Consider the following 13,147-nt stretch of genomic DNA (forward strand, 5'->3'; position numbering starts at 1 on the left):
GTTCCAAGTGGCAAAGAGATGGCAGGGGTGCGTGATGGGCATGCCCATCGGTGATTCACGTGGTTCGGACACCGCTGCCTACTAGGCAATCAAAGGTCAGAACTGCCATGCATCCCACTAGCGTTTCCTTGGAGGAGGTGTAAATCATCAGCAATGCTGACCACCACAAGGGGGGTGGTGCTGATCAAGGTGGGAGCACCCACTGACTCTTCCATCTGGCACAGAGGTGCAGTACTGGTCATGTTGGATAAGGACCTTAACTTATTCATTTCCCAGGGACAGTCCCCGGATTTACAAATCAGTCCCCATACAAAATCAATTGAAGTTGAAAAGTGTCCCTGGATTCATTGAAAAAAATCTCGTAACCTCACCTTAGCTCAATGACAGAGCACATGCGGGAAGTCCTGATTTCACTCCTGGCATCTTCCGGGGGGTGGGGGGGAATTCTGCCTGAAACCCTGGGGAGCAGCTGCAGTGCAGACAATACTGAGCAGAATGAACCAGAGGTCTGACCAGGCTGACCCTGTGCTTGGTAAAGAAGGCACATTCCGAAGGAAATGGAAATGGCAAGGAGGATGCCCTCTGGCCACGCTCCATTCTCTAATTTTGGGGGAAGCAACAGGACCTTCACCAACCGGCCCGCTGGAGGCTATCATAGCCTCCAAACCCAGCACAGTCGGTTTGCATAATGCTGACGGATGTCGGGTCAGAGCTATGTTATTTAACGCTCCCCATGCACCCTGGGTCAGGCATATGTGTGCCTGCTTACCCTTCCAGTTGTAGGTACCAGGCGCTCCAAAGAGGATATAATGCCTATCAGCAGTGAAGCCGGTCGCCACCCCTTGCTGGCAGAAGCCAAAGCGGTCGTGTCCCTGGGGCCGCCCTTCGCAGAATTTCCACTCGCCGCCATCCAGTTCGTCAGAGACTTGCAGCCCTTCGCTGAGCATGTAGCAGCGGCCGATTACGTCCCTCGTCTCCAGAGATTCGTTTACCCGGTTACGTGCTTCGTACAAGTGGGCACAGGTCTGGGATACATGGGAAGGGAAAGGACATGGAAAAGTGGTTAGGGGAAAAAAACCTGCTGCCTTCTGGCATTCCTGCACAGAACTGCGTGGTTATATCAAACATTTAACCCAGGGAGCTATTTGCGTGGCTTAATTGCTCCCTTATGGTATCTAAGCAGAAGGTATTTAAATGTCCCAATATGGAAGACCATATGACAACATTTACTCCAAGCTAAGTCAGTTCTTGGGTAAGAAAGCTTACTGAGGACACACACATAAACAGGTGGAAGGGGAATATTCCAGGGTGAGAAACCGATGATGCTGTTAAAAAGGTAAAGGTACCCCTGCCAGACAGACTCTAGGGTTGTGCGCCCATCTCACTCAAGAGGCCGGGGGCCAGCGCTGTCCAGAGACACTTCCGGGTCACGTGGCCAGCGTGACATCGCTGCTCTAGCGAGCCAGAGCCGCACACGGAAACGCCGTTTACCTTCCCGCTAGTAAGCGGTCCCTATGTATCTACTTGCACGCGGGAGTGCTTTCGAACTGCTAGGTTGGCAGGCACTGGGACCGAACAACAGGAGCGCACCTCGCCACGGGGATTCGAACCACCGACCTTTTGATCGGCAAGCCCTAGGCGCTGAGGCTTTTACCCACAGCGCCACCCGTGTCCCCTGATGCTGTTAGAAGATTTCAAAAAGCAGGAAAGCATAATCAATGAGTTGTGCTTTCTCTTCCCAAGGTCATTCAGAAAGAAGGCCCAACTCTTAGTTTGCACAACTTCCCTCCACAATGAACAGCATCCGTGTATATCTAGGGTTGACAATTTCAAGTTTATTGTCATAAACACATACAGAATACAATAAAAATGATAGATCCGGACATATGGCAGCCCATGCCGGCAGTGTCGTTTAAAAAGTAAAAAAGATCCCTGCACTCAGAAAGCAATCATGTCAGTAATAAGGGCTGGCCTAACCTATTCCCTAACACACTGGCTTTCCATGTGCACAAAGAACTTAAGTGTGTGCTTTCTCTGATGGTGTAAATTGGCTCAAACACGGACCATGTTCACAAATTGTTATTTCAGATCAACAGATCCTTAATACATCCTGACTTCTGGGCTGTTCCCAAGTGACACAGGTGTAAAGAAGTGTGTGTTCCTCTTTACAAAACAGCAAACACACCACTAGAATGATTTATTCATGTGGATGTTATCAGAGCTGAGCCTTCCCCAACTATACACCCCTTCCCAGGGTGTTTCAATTACAAGACACAGAAAAGCTGAACTTTCTATCCAGGAAGCAGAATAGATACCTAGGAGAGCCTCACAGAACTCCACTGAATGTGATCCTCTTAACGGGTGTGTGAAATACAGGAACACCTTTCTGAATAACCCCACCTACCAAATGACCTAGAACTGGTTTCCACTGCTGGACGATATACAGTGTCAATATGATAATCCAAAACTGGTTTAGAGTTCATATCCTACTATGGGTTTCGTAATTTTTGACCTGGCAATATATCACAAATCATGATGCACGTTTGGTGTGCTAGGCAAAAATCATGATGTGGCAAAAGCCCTGACGCCAGCCAATTATTTCAGACATCACGATGTTATCAGTATATTGCGATGTTCATCTGGTGATATATTGCGATGTTGACAACCAGATATCACCCAGCCCTAATGTGAACACAAAAGGGGGGGCGCTCTTCTTAACCTCACTTTATCCCATCTGTCCTCAGCTCATCTGAAATCTGTCTCCTTTTATATCCCTCCACCCACCTGCTTCCACATAACTCTTGCCACTATCTCCTAAACCCATGGTTCCCAACACGGGGCACATGCCCCACAGGGAAGGGGGCAATCTGGTTTTTAAGGGGGGCAATTCGAGAATGAGTTATTAACAGTGAATTGCCTTTTAGGCTTCCTCCATGTGAATAGGAGTTTGCTTTTTGAATAATAAGCATTTTTTGTCACTGGGGGCGAAGATCAGGATTTTAAAGATGCTTAGGTGGGGCATGGCCAAAAAAAGAATGGGAACCACTGCACTAAACCGTCCCTCCCCCCTCCCCAAAGAAAAAACCCTGAGGAAAGAGCAAGGAGCTTCTTCTCCTGCTATATACAACACAGAGGACAGCAGCCTATATTCTGAAATCCAGACCCAAACAGGTTAACAGAATGACCACCCACCCATCCATCCATCCATGGCCACTGACCACAATCTTGCCGCCGGGGCCCTGGCTCTTGACGGTGACTCCCAGCCATTGGTTCTCCTTGCTCTCCTTCTTCAGGTCAACTGCAAGGTGTGGAGGAGATGGAGAGGCGATATCAATCTCAACTTTGGGAGAGGATTCAAGCTCATCCCTCCATTATGCAGGGCAGGATATGGAGCATTTGCTCCTCTCCTAATACGCTGGGACGGGAAATAACCTCAACCAATCCGGTGGCCAGTGAGGGCCAGACTACTTGTTTCTTGGGAGATCCACAAATGGGCCTCTTGAACTAAAATTAGATGTACGGTGCCTGATTTGCATAAAGACTGTGGGGTGGGGGGGGGGTATTAAATCTCTCCCCAAAGCAGCCATGAGCCAGATTGATATTCAGGTGTCAATCTGGGCCCTGCCATATTCAGCAGTTCTGGTATGCTGAATGCACTCAACAGAGCAGCCGTAATGAATCTGTGTTGGTGCACTGGCCAGGATTTTACTTGGCACGCATGGGCCTTGACAGGATCTCTAAGTTAAGAGCAGGTACAATGCAAGTACAGTGGTGCCTCGCAAGACGAAATTAATTCGTTCCACGAGTCTCTTCGTCTAGCGGTTTTTTCGTCTTGCGAAGCAACCCTATTAGCGGCTTAGCGGATTAGCGCTATTAGCGGTTTAGCGGCGTTTAGCGGCTATTAAAGGCTTAAGGGATTAGCGGATTAGCTGCTAAAAGGCTATTAGCGGTTTAGCGGCTTAGAAAAAAGGGGTGGGGAGCGGAAAAAAATCTCAAGACTCGCAAGACATTGTCGTCTTGCGAAGCAAGCCCATAGGGAAATTCGTCCTGCGAAGCGCATCGAAAAACGGAAAACCCTTTCGTCTAGCGGGTTTTCCGTCTTGCGAGGCATTCGTCTTGCGGGGCACCACTGTAGTTCTGTGTTTCTCTCTGAAGCTCCATGGAGACAATTTGGGCTGGAGATGCAGCATAAAATCTCCCTCACATAGTACTGTTGCTCCCGTCCACCTAATGCACACCTCCAGTCACTTTTAAGAAATATGGCAAATTTAATTGCCGACCTCCCGTATCACACGTAGTTTGCTCCTAAGGAATAGAATACTCTGGGAAGCATGTTTGTAACAATGTGGTAGGAACCCAGAAAAGGGTGTGAGACTGGCAGCATAATTCTATGCTGGAATGCCAAGGTGTCCGATCCAAGCCAGTGTCCATAGAAATACTCCTTATTGTCCTCTAAGGAGAACTGAATTGATCCAGATAAGATTTAGGAACCATAATCCGGACTAGCTTTAGTACAGCTTGTGCTAAATTTCTGGAGGTCAAGGTGCTGGGGCAAGCTTGTGAGAGCAGGGTATTGTTACATAATGGTAAGGGAAATGTCATCAATATGTGTTCAGTCACACAACCAATTCTTACTTAACATGTTCAGAGTGTGAGTAGGTGGCTGAAAAGCAGGTTGCAGGTTTACACTGTGGAAAATCCAGGCAGGATCAAATTAAGCCATGAACAGAATGCAGGAATTGGTATCGGCATACCTTAAGGAGCGCCTCCACCCCCATTGCCCAGCCCAAACACTGAGGTCCTTCTCCAAGGGTCTTCTGCTGGTTCCCTCACTGTGAGAGCAAAGTTACAGGGAACCAGGCAGAGGGCCTTCTTGGCAGTGGCACCCTCCCTGAACATACCCTTTATATGTCAAGAAGGTAAAGAATTATACAACTTTCAGAAGACATCTGAAGGCAGCCCTGTATCGGGAGGTTTTTAGTGCTTGATGTTTTATGTCAGGGACAGAATGATCTACCCAATTTGGGGGGGGGGGGGTGTTTCAGGTTCAGGTCAAAGTTGTTGTTGAGCTTTTTTTAGGGAGGAACATCCTGTTTTGGGGGAGTTCGGAGCAAAGTTGATGAGCTTTTTTTAGGGGAGGGTAAACCCATTGGGGGGGGGGGGGACAGGGCAAAGGAAAAAATGAATTAAACCACTCACCAAGGGATTGCTTATGAAACAGTCGGTCTCACAGCGAGACCTCCATCTTCCGTACTGCCGATCTAGAGGACAGGGCGAGGCCGGATGGAGGAGCCAGCGATCGATCGTGATCTACCAAAACCTCCAGGGGTTCAACCAGTAGATCGCAATCGACTTGTTGGACATCCCTGTTTTATGTTTTTAGATATGCTGTAAGCTGCCCAGAGTGGCTGGAGAAACCCAGCTAGATGGGTGGGGTATAAATAAAATCATCATCATCATCATCATCATGCCCAACTCCAATTCCAAACTGACCCCAGTTTAATCACCCTGATCCAAATCAGACACTGAATGACAAATAATAATAATAATAATAATAATTTATCATTTATACCCTGCCCATCTGGCTGGTTTCCCCAGCCACTCTGGGCGGCTTTGAACAGAACACTAAAATACAATAACCTATTAAACATTAAAAGCTTCCCTAAACAGGGCTGTCTTCAGATGTCTTCTAAAAGTCTAGTAGTTGTTTTTCTCTTTGACATCTGGTGGAAGGGTGTTCCACAGGGCGGACGCCACTACCAAGAAGGTCCTCTGCCTGGTTCCCTGTAACGTTACTTCACACAGTGAGGGAACCGCCAGAAGGCCCTTGGAGCTGGACCTCAGTGTCTGGACCTAGCTGATGTGGGTGGAGACGCTCCTTCAGGTATACTGGACCGAGGCCGTTTAGGGCTTTAAAGGTCAGCACCAACACTTTGAATTGTGCTCGGAAATGTAGTGGGAGCCAGTGTAGGTCTTTCAAGACCGGTGTTATGTGGTTTCGGCGGCTGCTCCCAGTCACCAGTCTAGCTGCCGCATCCTGGATAAGTTGTACTTTCCGGGTCACCTTCAAAGGTAGCCCCACACAGAGCACATTGCTGTAGTCCAAGCAAGAGATAACTAGAGCATGTGACAGCCTTGGGTGTTTTCACAGTGCTGCTCACTTACCTCCCTCATCAATGGGCACTCGTTGGCAGTCATTAATCTCATGGGTCAGGGGACAGGCATACAAGCCGCCAGTCCTGCTGGCCTTTTGACCCGGCAAAGCAGCCGCCTGTGGCGCTCCCACCAACAACCTGAAAGAAATGGAGCAGAGCGTTAGCGGGACGGAGAAAGAGAGCTGGGAGAGTGTGACAGGGGTCCCTGGGGTGGCGGGGGCAGCAACTAGAAGCATGCTCATATCCCTGGTCCCACTGCAACTGGGCAGCTGTGGGATGCTCAGGGCTAAGACAGGGTAAAAGATAGGGGGGTCCTAAGCTAAGGCACATTCTACTCCACCCCCTATCTCAGAAGCATAGATGGCAGTTTCTCTTCTGCCTGTATTTATCTACAAAGGAAAATGCCAAAGGCTTGTGTACCCATACACACACTTTCCCTTACATCGATCCTTAAAATCATGTGCTGGACAAAAACTAATTTGTCTCATGTTGGCAACCAAACAATGAAACCAATGGCGGGTCCTTGTCCTGGGTTGGGGATCGCCTTTCCAGCTTTCTTCCCGCCTGGCAAAAGTCTGTCTCTGGCCGCTGGGTTCTGAAAATTATTTCAGAAGGTTACCTAATAGACATCTTTTTGGTTTGTCCCTTCCCCACTACCAAAAAACCAACTTTGTCTTCAAGTCATTTAGTCTTCGAATCATCATCTTCTTTCCGTGGGAACTACAGTTCCAGTTCCTTCACACCAGCGTCTTTGTGGTCTCTATTACATTTTCTTCATTGTTCCTGTCACTGGTTTTGTTGTTTGGTTGTCTCATGAGCTATCCTTGACTCCACACAGAGATGGTTAACCAATTTCAGTTTGAGGGCCACCTTCAGGCCGGGCAGCCCTCCAAGAGCCACAGGCACATGAGCGGTCATGGCCAAAGTGATTGTGCTCATTTATGCATGAACACAAGAGATATGCACCACTCCTACACACTCACGGCATTTGCAAAGCCACACATGCAGCATGCAGCATTTACCACACATGCAGGTCACACAACATGGAGAAAGACCAGTGTCTGAGACCCTAGAGTAGGGGTAGTCAACCTTTTTATACCAACCGATGGAAGGAGGATTCAGCTTGTGCCGTAGAACCCCCTACCGCCCACCTAGAATTCTGAAATGCCCACTAGTGGGCAGTAGGGACCAGGTTGATAACCCCTGCTCTAGAGGACTGCTGCCAGTCAGTGTAGAGACTCAAAGATTCTCAAACTGTGGTCCACAGAGCCCTGGTAGTCTCTGAGCTCCATTTTGGTGATTCTCATAGAGTTCACAGTTTCTGTCTATAACTAGCCATGAACTTGATTATTTTCCCCTCTAACAGCAGAAACAGAGGCCTTTTTGACTAGGGCCAGATTGATCAAACAGGCCAATAAAGCCCCAGACTACGGGCCTATAATTTTCATAGAGTGCTTGTGCAATCTAAGAGCCCATCCAGACATCCTTTTTATTGTGCCTTTATGATGATTTGTGTGCTGATGGTGCTGCTTTTAGTACTTCCTTCTGTTTGTGAGTTGTTTTAAACTGTTTTTAACATTGTGTTTTAATTGCTGTAACCTGTACTGGAGCTTTAGGGTGAAGGCGAGATAAATAATAATAATAATAATAATAATAATAATAATAATAATAATAATAATAAAAATAAACAGGCACGCTATATGAAGGACAGGCAGTCTTGAATAAAAGGATGGGAGGTTTGACTGGGTGTGGAAAGTGAAGGAAAGCTGACAGTCTTTTGTAGTAATTCAGGGAACAGTTTGCTACTGCAACAAAAAGTGGGTTGAACAAGCATTGGAAAAAGAATAGGGTGATTTGGGCATAAGTGCAGGGGGTGGCTGCACCAGCATATACCCTCCAACATTTCCCAGATGAAAATAGGAACATCCATTATATTATTATTATTATTATTATTATTGTGTCGTCCCTCCCTTCTGACTGGGTTGCCCCAGGCACTTTGGGTGGCTTCCAACATATACAAAAACATAAACAGAGTATTAAAAATACTTCCCTATACTGGGCTGCCTTCAGAGGTCTCCCAAATGTTGTATAGTTACTTATCTCTTTGGTTTGGGGGGGGGGGTCGCATAACTCCATACCCTCCAACATTTCCCCAATGAAAATACGGGCATCCTAAGGAAAAGCAGGACATTCTGGGATCAAATCAGAAACCAGGATTGCTTATGGGACTTGAGAGGGTCTGCCAGCATAGGTATGATATATAGGAGAAAGCACCAATGAAGGCATGGGAGAACGAAACAAAGAGGGCTAAAAAGCACTGGGGAACCTGATTTCTGCTGAGCTGGCTAAGGCTGCCTGCCTCTTTTCCACTACGCACTGTGCCTCAGTGACCTTGAGCATCCCACCCCTCCCCCTCCCCACGACATTAAGGGGCTTAATGAAAACGCCAATTAGTTAAAAGGGAAAATGAAATCAAATTCCGCCACGGGCAGTTTTGTGGGGAGTGAGAAGGGTGGAGGGGAAGTGGTGAACAGAGCGGTAGACCTTTCAATCCCTTCCTCCAGCAAGGAGAGGCGGCAGCAGCAGCAGCAGCAGCAGCAGCAGCAGCAGCGCACTCCTCAGCAACCATGCGCCTCTCAGACCACAACATTTGCATCCATCACCTGTTCCTGGATCTCCACTGCAGCTGTCGCGCCCTCCCTCCCTCCAGCTCTTGAGGCACTTTATGAACAGGGACACGAAGCGATTTCGACCAGCCCACAAACTGTTTCACACTTGCCTTAAGAAACAAGGGCAGCTTCTCTCCCCCCCCCCCCCCAGCTCTCTCTCATAGTCCAATATCAAAACAGATTAAAGAGAAAGCTCCCAGGCTGAACTATATCCTGAGGCTTCCCTACACCAGTCAGTTTTGTGGGGCTGTTTTATGTATTTACTCAGTTGCACACTTGCTTTAAAAGCGTATACACTGGATTTGAAAATGAAAACTCAAGGCGGCTTACCATAATAAAATACCTAACAAGGCATAAAGCGAAAAACGGCAGTACTACCAAAAATTTTTTTTAAAAAAATCCGAAACTGTATTTTACATAATCAAAGCAAAAATTAGTACAAATGGCAAACAGTTTGTAGCATGAGACAGACCCAGAAAAATGTGATGCAACACAATCTTAAGGGGAAAGGCTGTAGCTCTGTGGTGGAACACATGATTCCCATGCACAAGGTTCTGGATTCAATTCTTAACATCTCCAAACAGGGCTGGGAAGGACTTATTTTGCCAGCAATCACCAGACACATACTCAAGACTTAACCATTTGAGTATTTTCCCGGTAGCCTCAGGAGACAAGGGTAAGCAGGCTGGCAGAGAAGGGACTGGGTGCCCTGTCTCTCTGTGCTCAGCACAGAAACCAAGCTGCCAGAGGAGGGAAGTTGCCTCCTCTGTGCCCTGCAGAGAAATGGAGTGGGCTGGTCCTCTGCCAACTCCCAACTCCAGCTGGACAGTTTCTTAAAAATCAGGCTAGTAACTTCTGTATACTTGGTCTAAGAGCTGCAGAACAGGAGAACAGGAGTCAGTACTTATCAAGGAACACATCAAAATCTGAACCCCAGGAGAAGAAAGGTCCTATACATTTCTTTATTTCGGATGAAGGGGAACATGACTTTGTTGGACTACAACCTTAAGCATCCCTGACCATTGACTGAGCTTGCTGGGGCTGATGGGAGTTGGAGTCCAACAACATCTGGATGGTCACAGGTTCCCCACCTTTGCTTAGCCTGGTGCTTCTGTGAAACCTTGGAATCCCTTTTCCAGAATTTCCTGACTCTTTCAGACCAACTTTGAAGATGTAGCATAGATCTCTCTCTCTCTCTCTCTCCTCCCCTTGCTGCCGTAGAAAGTGGCAGTACAGTGGTACCTCGGGTTAAGTACTTAATCCATTCCGGAGGTCCGTACTGAACCTGAAACTGTTCTTAACCTGAAGCACCACTTTAGCTAATGGGGCCTCCTGCTGCTGCCGCGCCGCCGGAGCCCGATTTCTGTTCTCATCCTGAAGCAAAGTTCTTAACCAGAAGCACTATTTCTGGGTTAGTGGAGCCTGTAACCTGAAGCATATGTAACCTGAAGTACCACTGTATTCACTGTAGTAGCCCATATAATCCATCCACACCCTGCCGAGGTCTACAAGCTCCAGTGTGCATGCCACTGTTTTAGAGGCCCAAACTTTTCCAAACCCTTGTGAATGTCAGCTCCTTTGGGGAATGAAGCTTTTAAAGCACTCTCCTTTTTCCCCACATCCAACATCCTGCTTCTCCTCCTCTCAGGGACCTAGAGGCTCTTCCCACTGGATTGTCATGGCTTCTGTACAAAGATTTTCCATGAACATGGCCAAACAAGTGGGTTGCAACAGTTGGGGGGGGGATATGCTTTCATAAATGATTTCCCCCAAGAGAGCCAAAGCAGAATGTCAGATTCAACTGACTGTGCTTACCAGGAAAGGGTCTCATGAGAAGAGGGGTGGTTTGAAGGGGGAAATCTAGCACAGGAATGCTTTAATATGGCAAAATAATAATAATAATAATAATAATAATAATAATAATAATAATAATAATAAAAAATTTTATTTATATCCCGCCCTCCCCAGCCGAAGCCGGGCTCAGGGCGGCTAACAACAATTAAATAATCAAACAATCAAATAATCAAACAGTCTAAAAACATTCCATTATAAAAATTAATTAAAGTCAAATTAATGGCAACCGTTGAGCAAAATTCTGTGCAGGTTGCCAGAGGAGGGGGTCAGGCTGGGACCTTTATGTTGTGGGCAATCATGGGTACTCAAGGCATCCGCCTACGCACCATGGCCAATATGACAATTTAGTATGCTGAGCAGCTGCAACCTTTGTTATGGTGCTGTGTTATGACTGCAGAAGCCCCATCCAATGTTAGCTGCTGCCAGGTTTCCTGGCTACGGGGCACAAGGAAAGCTGGAGGCAGGGCTCATCTGCACCTGCCAGTCCACACACATGACCTTTCTCCCCTACTTGCGCAGATGCCTTCAGGCCGGATGCAAAGCAATAAACACCCTCATGATGAATGCCCCTCAGAATGAAGGGGTGAAGATGAATCTACACTTAAGGATGGAGATGGAGAGCTAAGAATGATGGCCAGGGCTGTCAGCTTGGTAAGGATGCCAGGAGGGTGGAATGGGAAATTGCATCTGGAACAGAATATGGGTAGCTGAGAATTTCAGGGTGTGTGTTTTTTAATAAAGATAGTTCCTAGACATTACTCTAGACAGCTATTACACAATACAAAATTAGGTGGATCAGTTCTCTGACCTTACATCTAGGAAGCCTAGATTTTCAGTCCTCCACAACATTCATCCATATACATTAATACATTCAAAGGGCATAAACGCATGATAATCGCCACAATTACAGAAGTTTTCAAGAAGTCACAGAGGGAAGCTTTCATTATGCCATAAAAAGGCACAAACAGCTATGCATTCCCCTGCTCAATTGTGCACACACAAAACAGAAGAGGACACAAAAGTGCGAACAATCCTAAAGTTGTTCTCTGCTGGTGCTGGAATGAGAAAAAAACCCACACAGTCCTTCTTTGCCCAGTAAGGCTGCTGTGCTGGATTGGTAATCCACCACAGGGGCAGAGAGGAGAAGAAAGATCCTGATACACACAAGTTTACATGGGTTAACTTGAGAGCTTTTGAAGTGAAGAAATGAAAGAGGGAATCGTTTTAGTGCAGCAAATTACAAATTTATAACTTCCTTCAAAACACACACATCACAACACAAATAGTTTTCAAAACCTAGGCCTTCAGAAGGGAAGGGTAACTTCCATAAGGATATATGGGAAGTTGCCAGAGAAGTGCTAACTGCGCCCTGGTTTCCCCACAGCAGAGACTGTCTCTGAAAGCTTAACCTTTAGCTTTATGCTACCAGCGTGAATATGTAGAATGTTTCTTAAAAACTCCATAGTTAGGAAGGGGGTGGTATGTCTTCTCTACCCAATGACAGGGTGGTGAATCCTGGCTATTAGAGGAGAGGGGAGAATCTGCATCTAGAAAAGGGACCTGTTACTAATAAAACTGAGCAGAAAATCCCTTGATCTTGCACTTTTCCCCAAATATAGAATCTGGTGGAGAGCAGAAGCAGCCTGGCTTTCTAAGGATTTGCCTCTAAAATCCTGGGGAAGGGGGACGTAGGTGCCTTTCTACCATCCTTCTTGAAACTTTCTCCATAGCTTTGGGCACAGGGACCCCTCTGTAAGCGGCTCTGCCTTGGCCTGGCAAGGGATACAGCAGCAACGATACCTCAGGCACTGATCTGGAACTAATGACAAACTAGTTGGGGGCTGTGTTCGTAATGAAGGAGGAATGATGCCTGGTGAGCACAGCTGCGGCAATGCCAGGAACGGGCATATGCAATAAATAAGCTGCCTCTGAGTAATTAATCAAGATAAGATGAGCCACCGAGAGCAGAGGGGAAAGATGGCAGGGTCAAGATGAAAGCTTCCTCTTCCCTGGTCTTCCCTAGCAAAACGCACCCTCTGATCTCAGCTATATCCGTGCTGCAGAAAATTCAGCAAAGTCCCAGGGGGGGAGTTTTAATCCTGGCCTGTAAAGAACTCACTCTGACCCCAGAAGCTGCTCTAGATTGAATCCAGAGTGAGTTGGGCTACATGGCCCATATGGTTGGGTGTCCAGGAAAGAGATTTCCACCTGAAGAGTTACGAGATACAGGGCGTGTACATAGGGCATAGGGACGCAGGTGGCACTGTGGTCTAAACCGCTGAGCCTCTTGGGCTTGCCAATCAGAAGGTCAGCGGTTCGAATCCGCACGATGGGGTGAACTCCTGTTGCTCTGTCCCAGCTCCTGCCAACCCAGTAATTTGAAAGCATGCTAGCACAAGTAGATAAATAGGTACCGCTGTGGCGGGAAGGTAAACGGCACTTCCATGCGCTCTGGCTTCTGTCACGGTG

General features: G+C 47.2%; 2 protein-coding genes across 20 annotated transcripts in view; one reads left to right on the forward strand and one right to left on the reverse strand.

Moving 5' to 3' along the window:
- Window positions 1–13,147, forward strand: part of KCNH3 (potassium voltage-gated channel subfamily H member 3) — a 142,278-nt gene that overhangs the window by 128,273 nt on the left and 858 nt on the right. The gene's annotated exons all lie outside the window — the stretch shown is intronic.
- Window positions 1–13,147, reverse strand: part of ITGA7 (integrin subunit alpha 7) — a 99,022-nt gene that overhangs the window by 35,249 nt on the left and 50,626 nt on the right. For 13 of the 19 annotated variants that reach the window (XR_014507989.1, XM_083427311.1, XM_083427320.1 and 10 more), the window contains 3 exons: window positions 6,166–6,293; window positions 3,219–3,298; window positions 770–1,025 (listed from right to left, as the gene is read on the reverse strand). Coding sequence is in view for 18 of the 19 variants with exons in the window: in XM_083427311.1 (XP_083283437.1) it covers window positions 770–1,025; window positions 3,219–3,298; window positions 6,166–6,293 (464 nt within the window). In the remaining variant the exon portion in view is untranslated. Of the gene's footprint in view, window positions 1–769; window positions 1,326–1,682; window positions 3,299–6,165; window positions 6,294–13,147 lie in introns of all 19 variants that reach the window. The other 6 variants (XM_083427314.1, XM_083427315.1, XM_083427316.1 and 3 more) reach the window with 2 other exon arrangements.

This window comes from Podarcis tiliguerta, assembly GCF_965153285.1.
Source record: "Podarcis tiliguerta genome assembly, chromosome: 2".
NCBI lineage: Eukaryota > Metazoa > Chordata > Lepidosauria > Squamata > Lacertidae > Podarcis > Podarcis tiliguerta.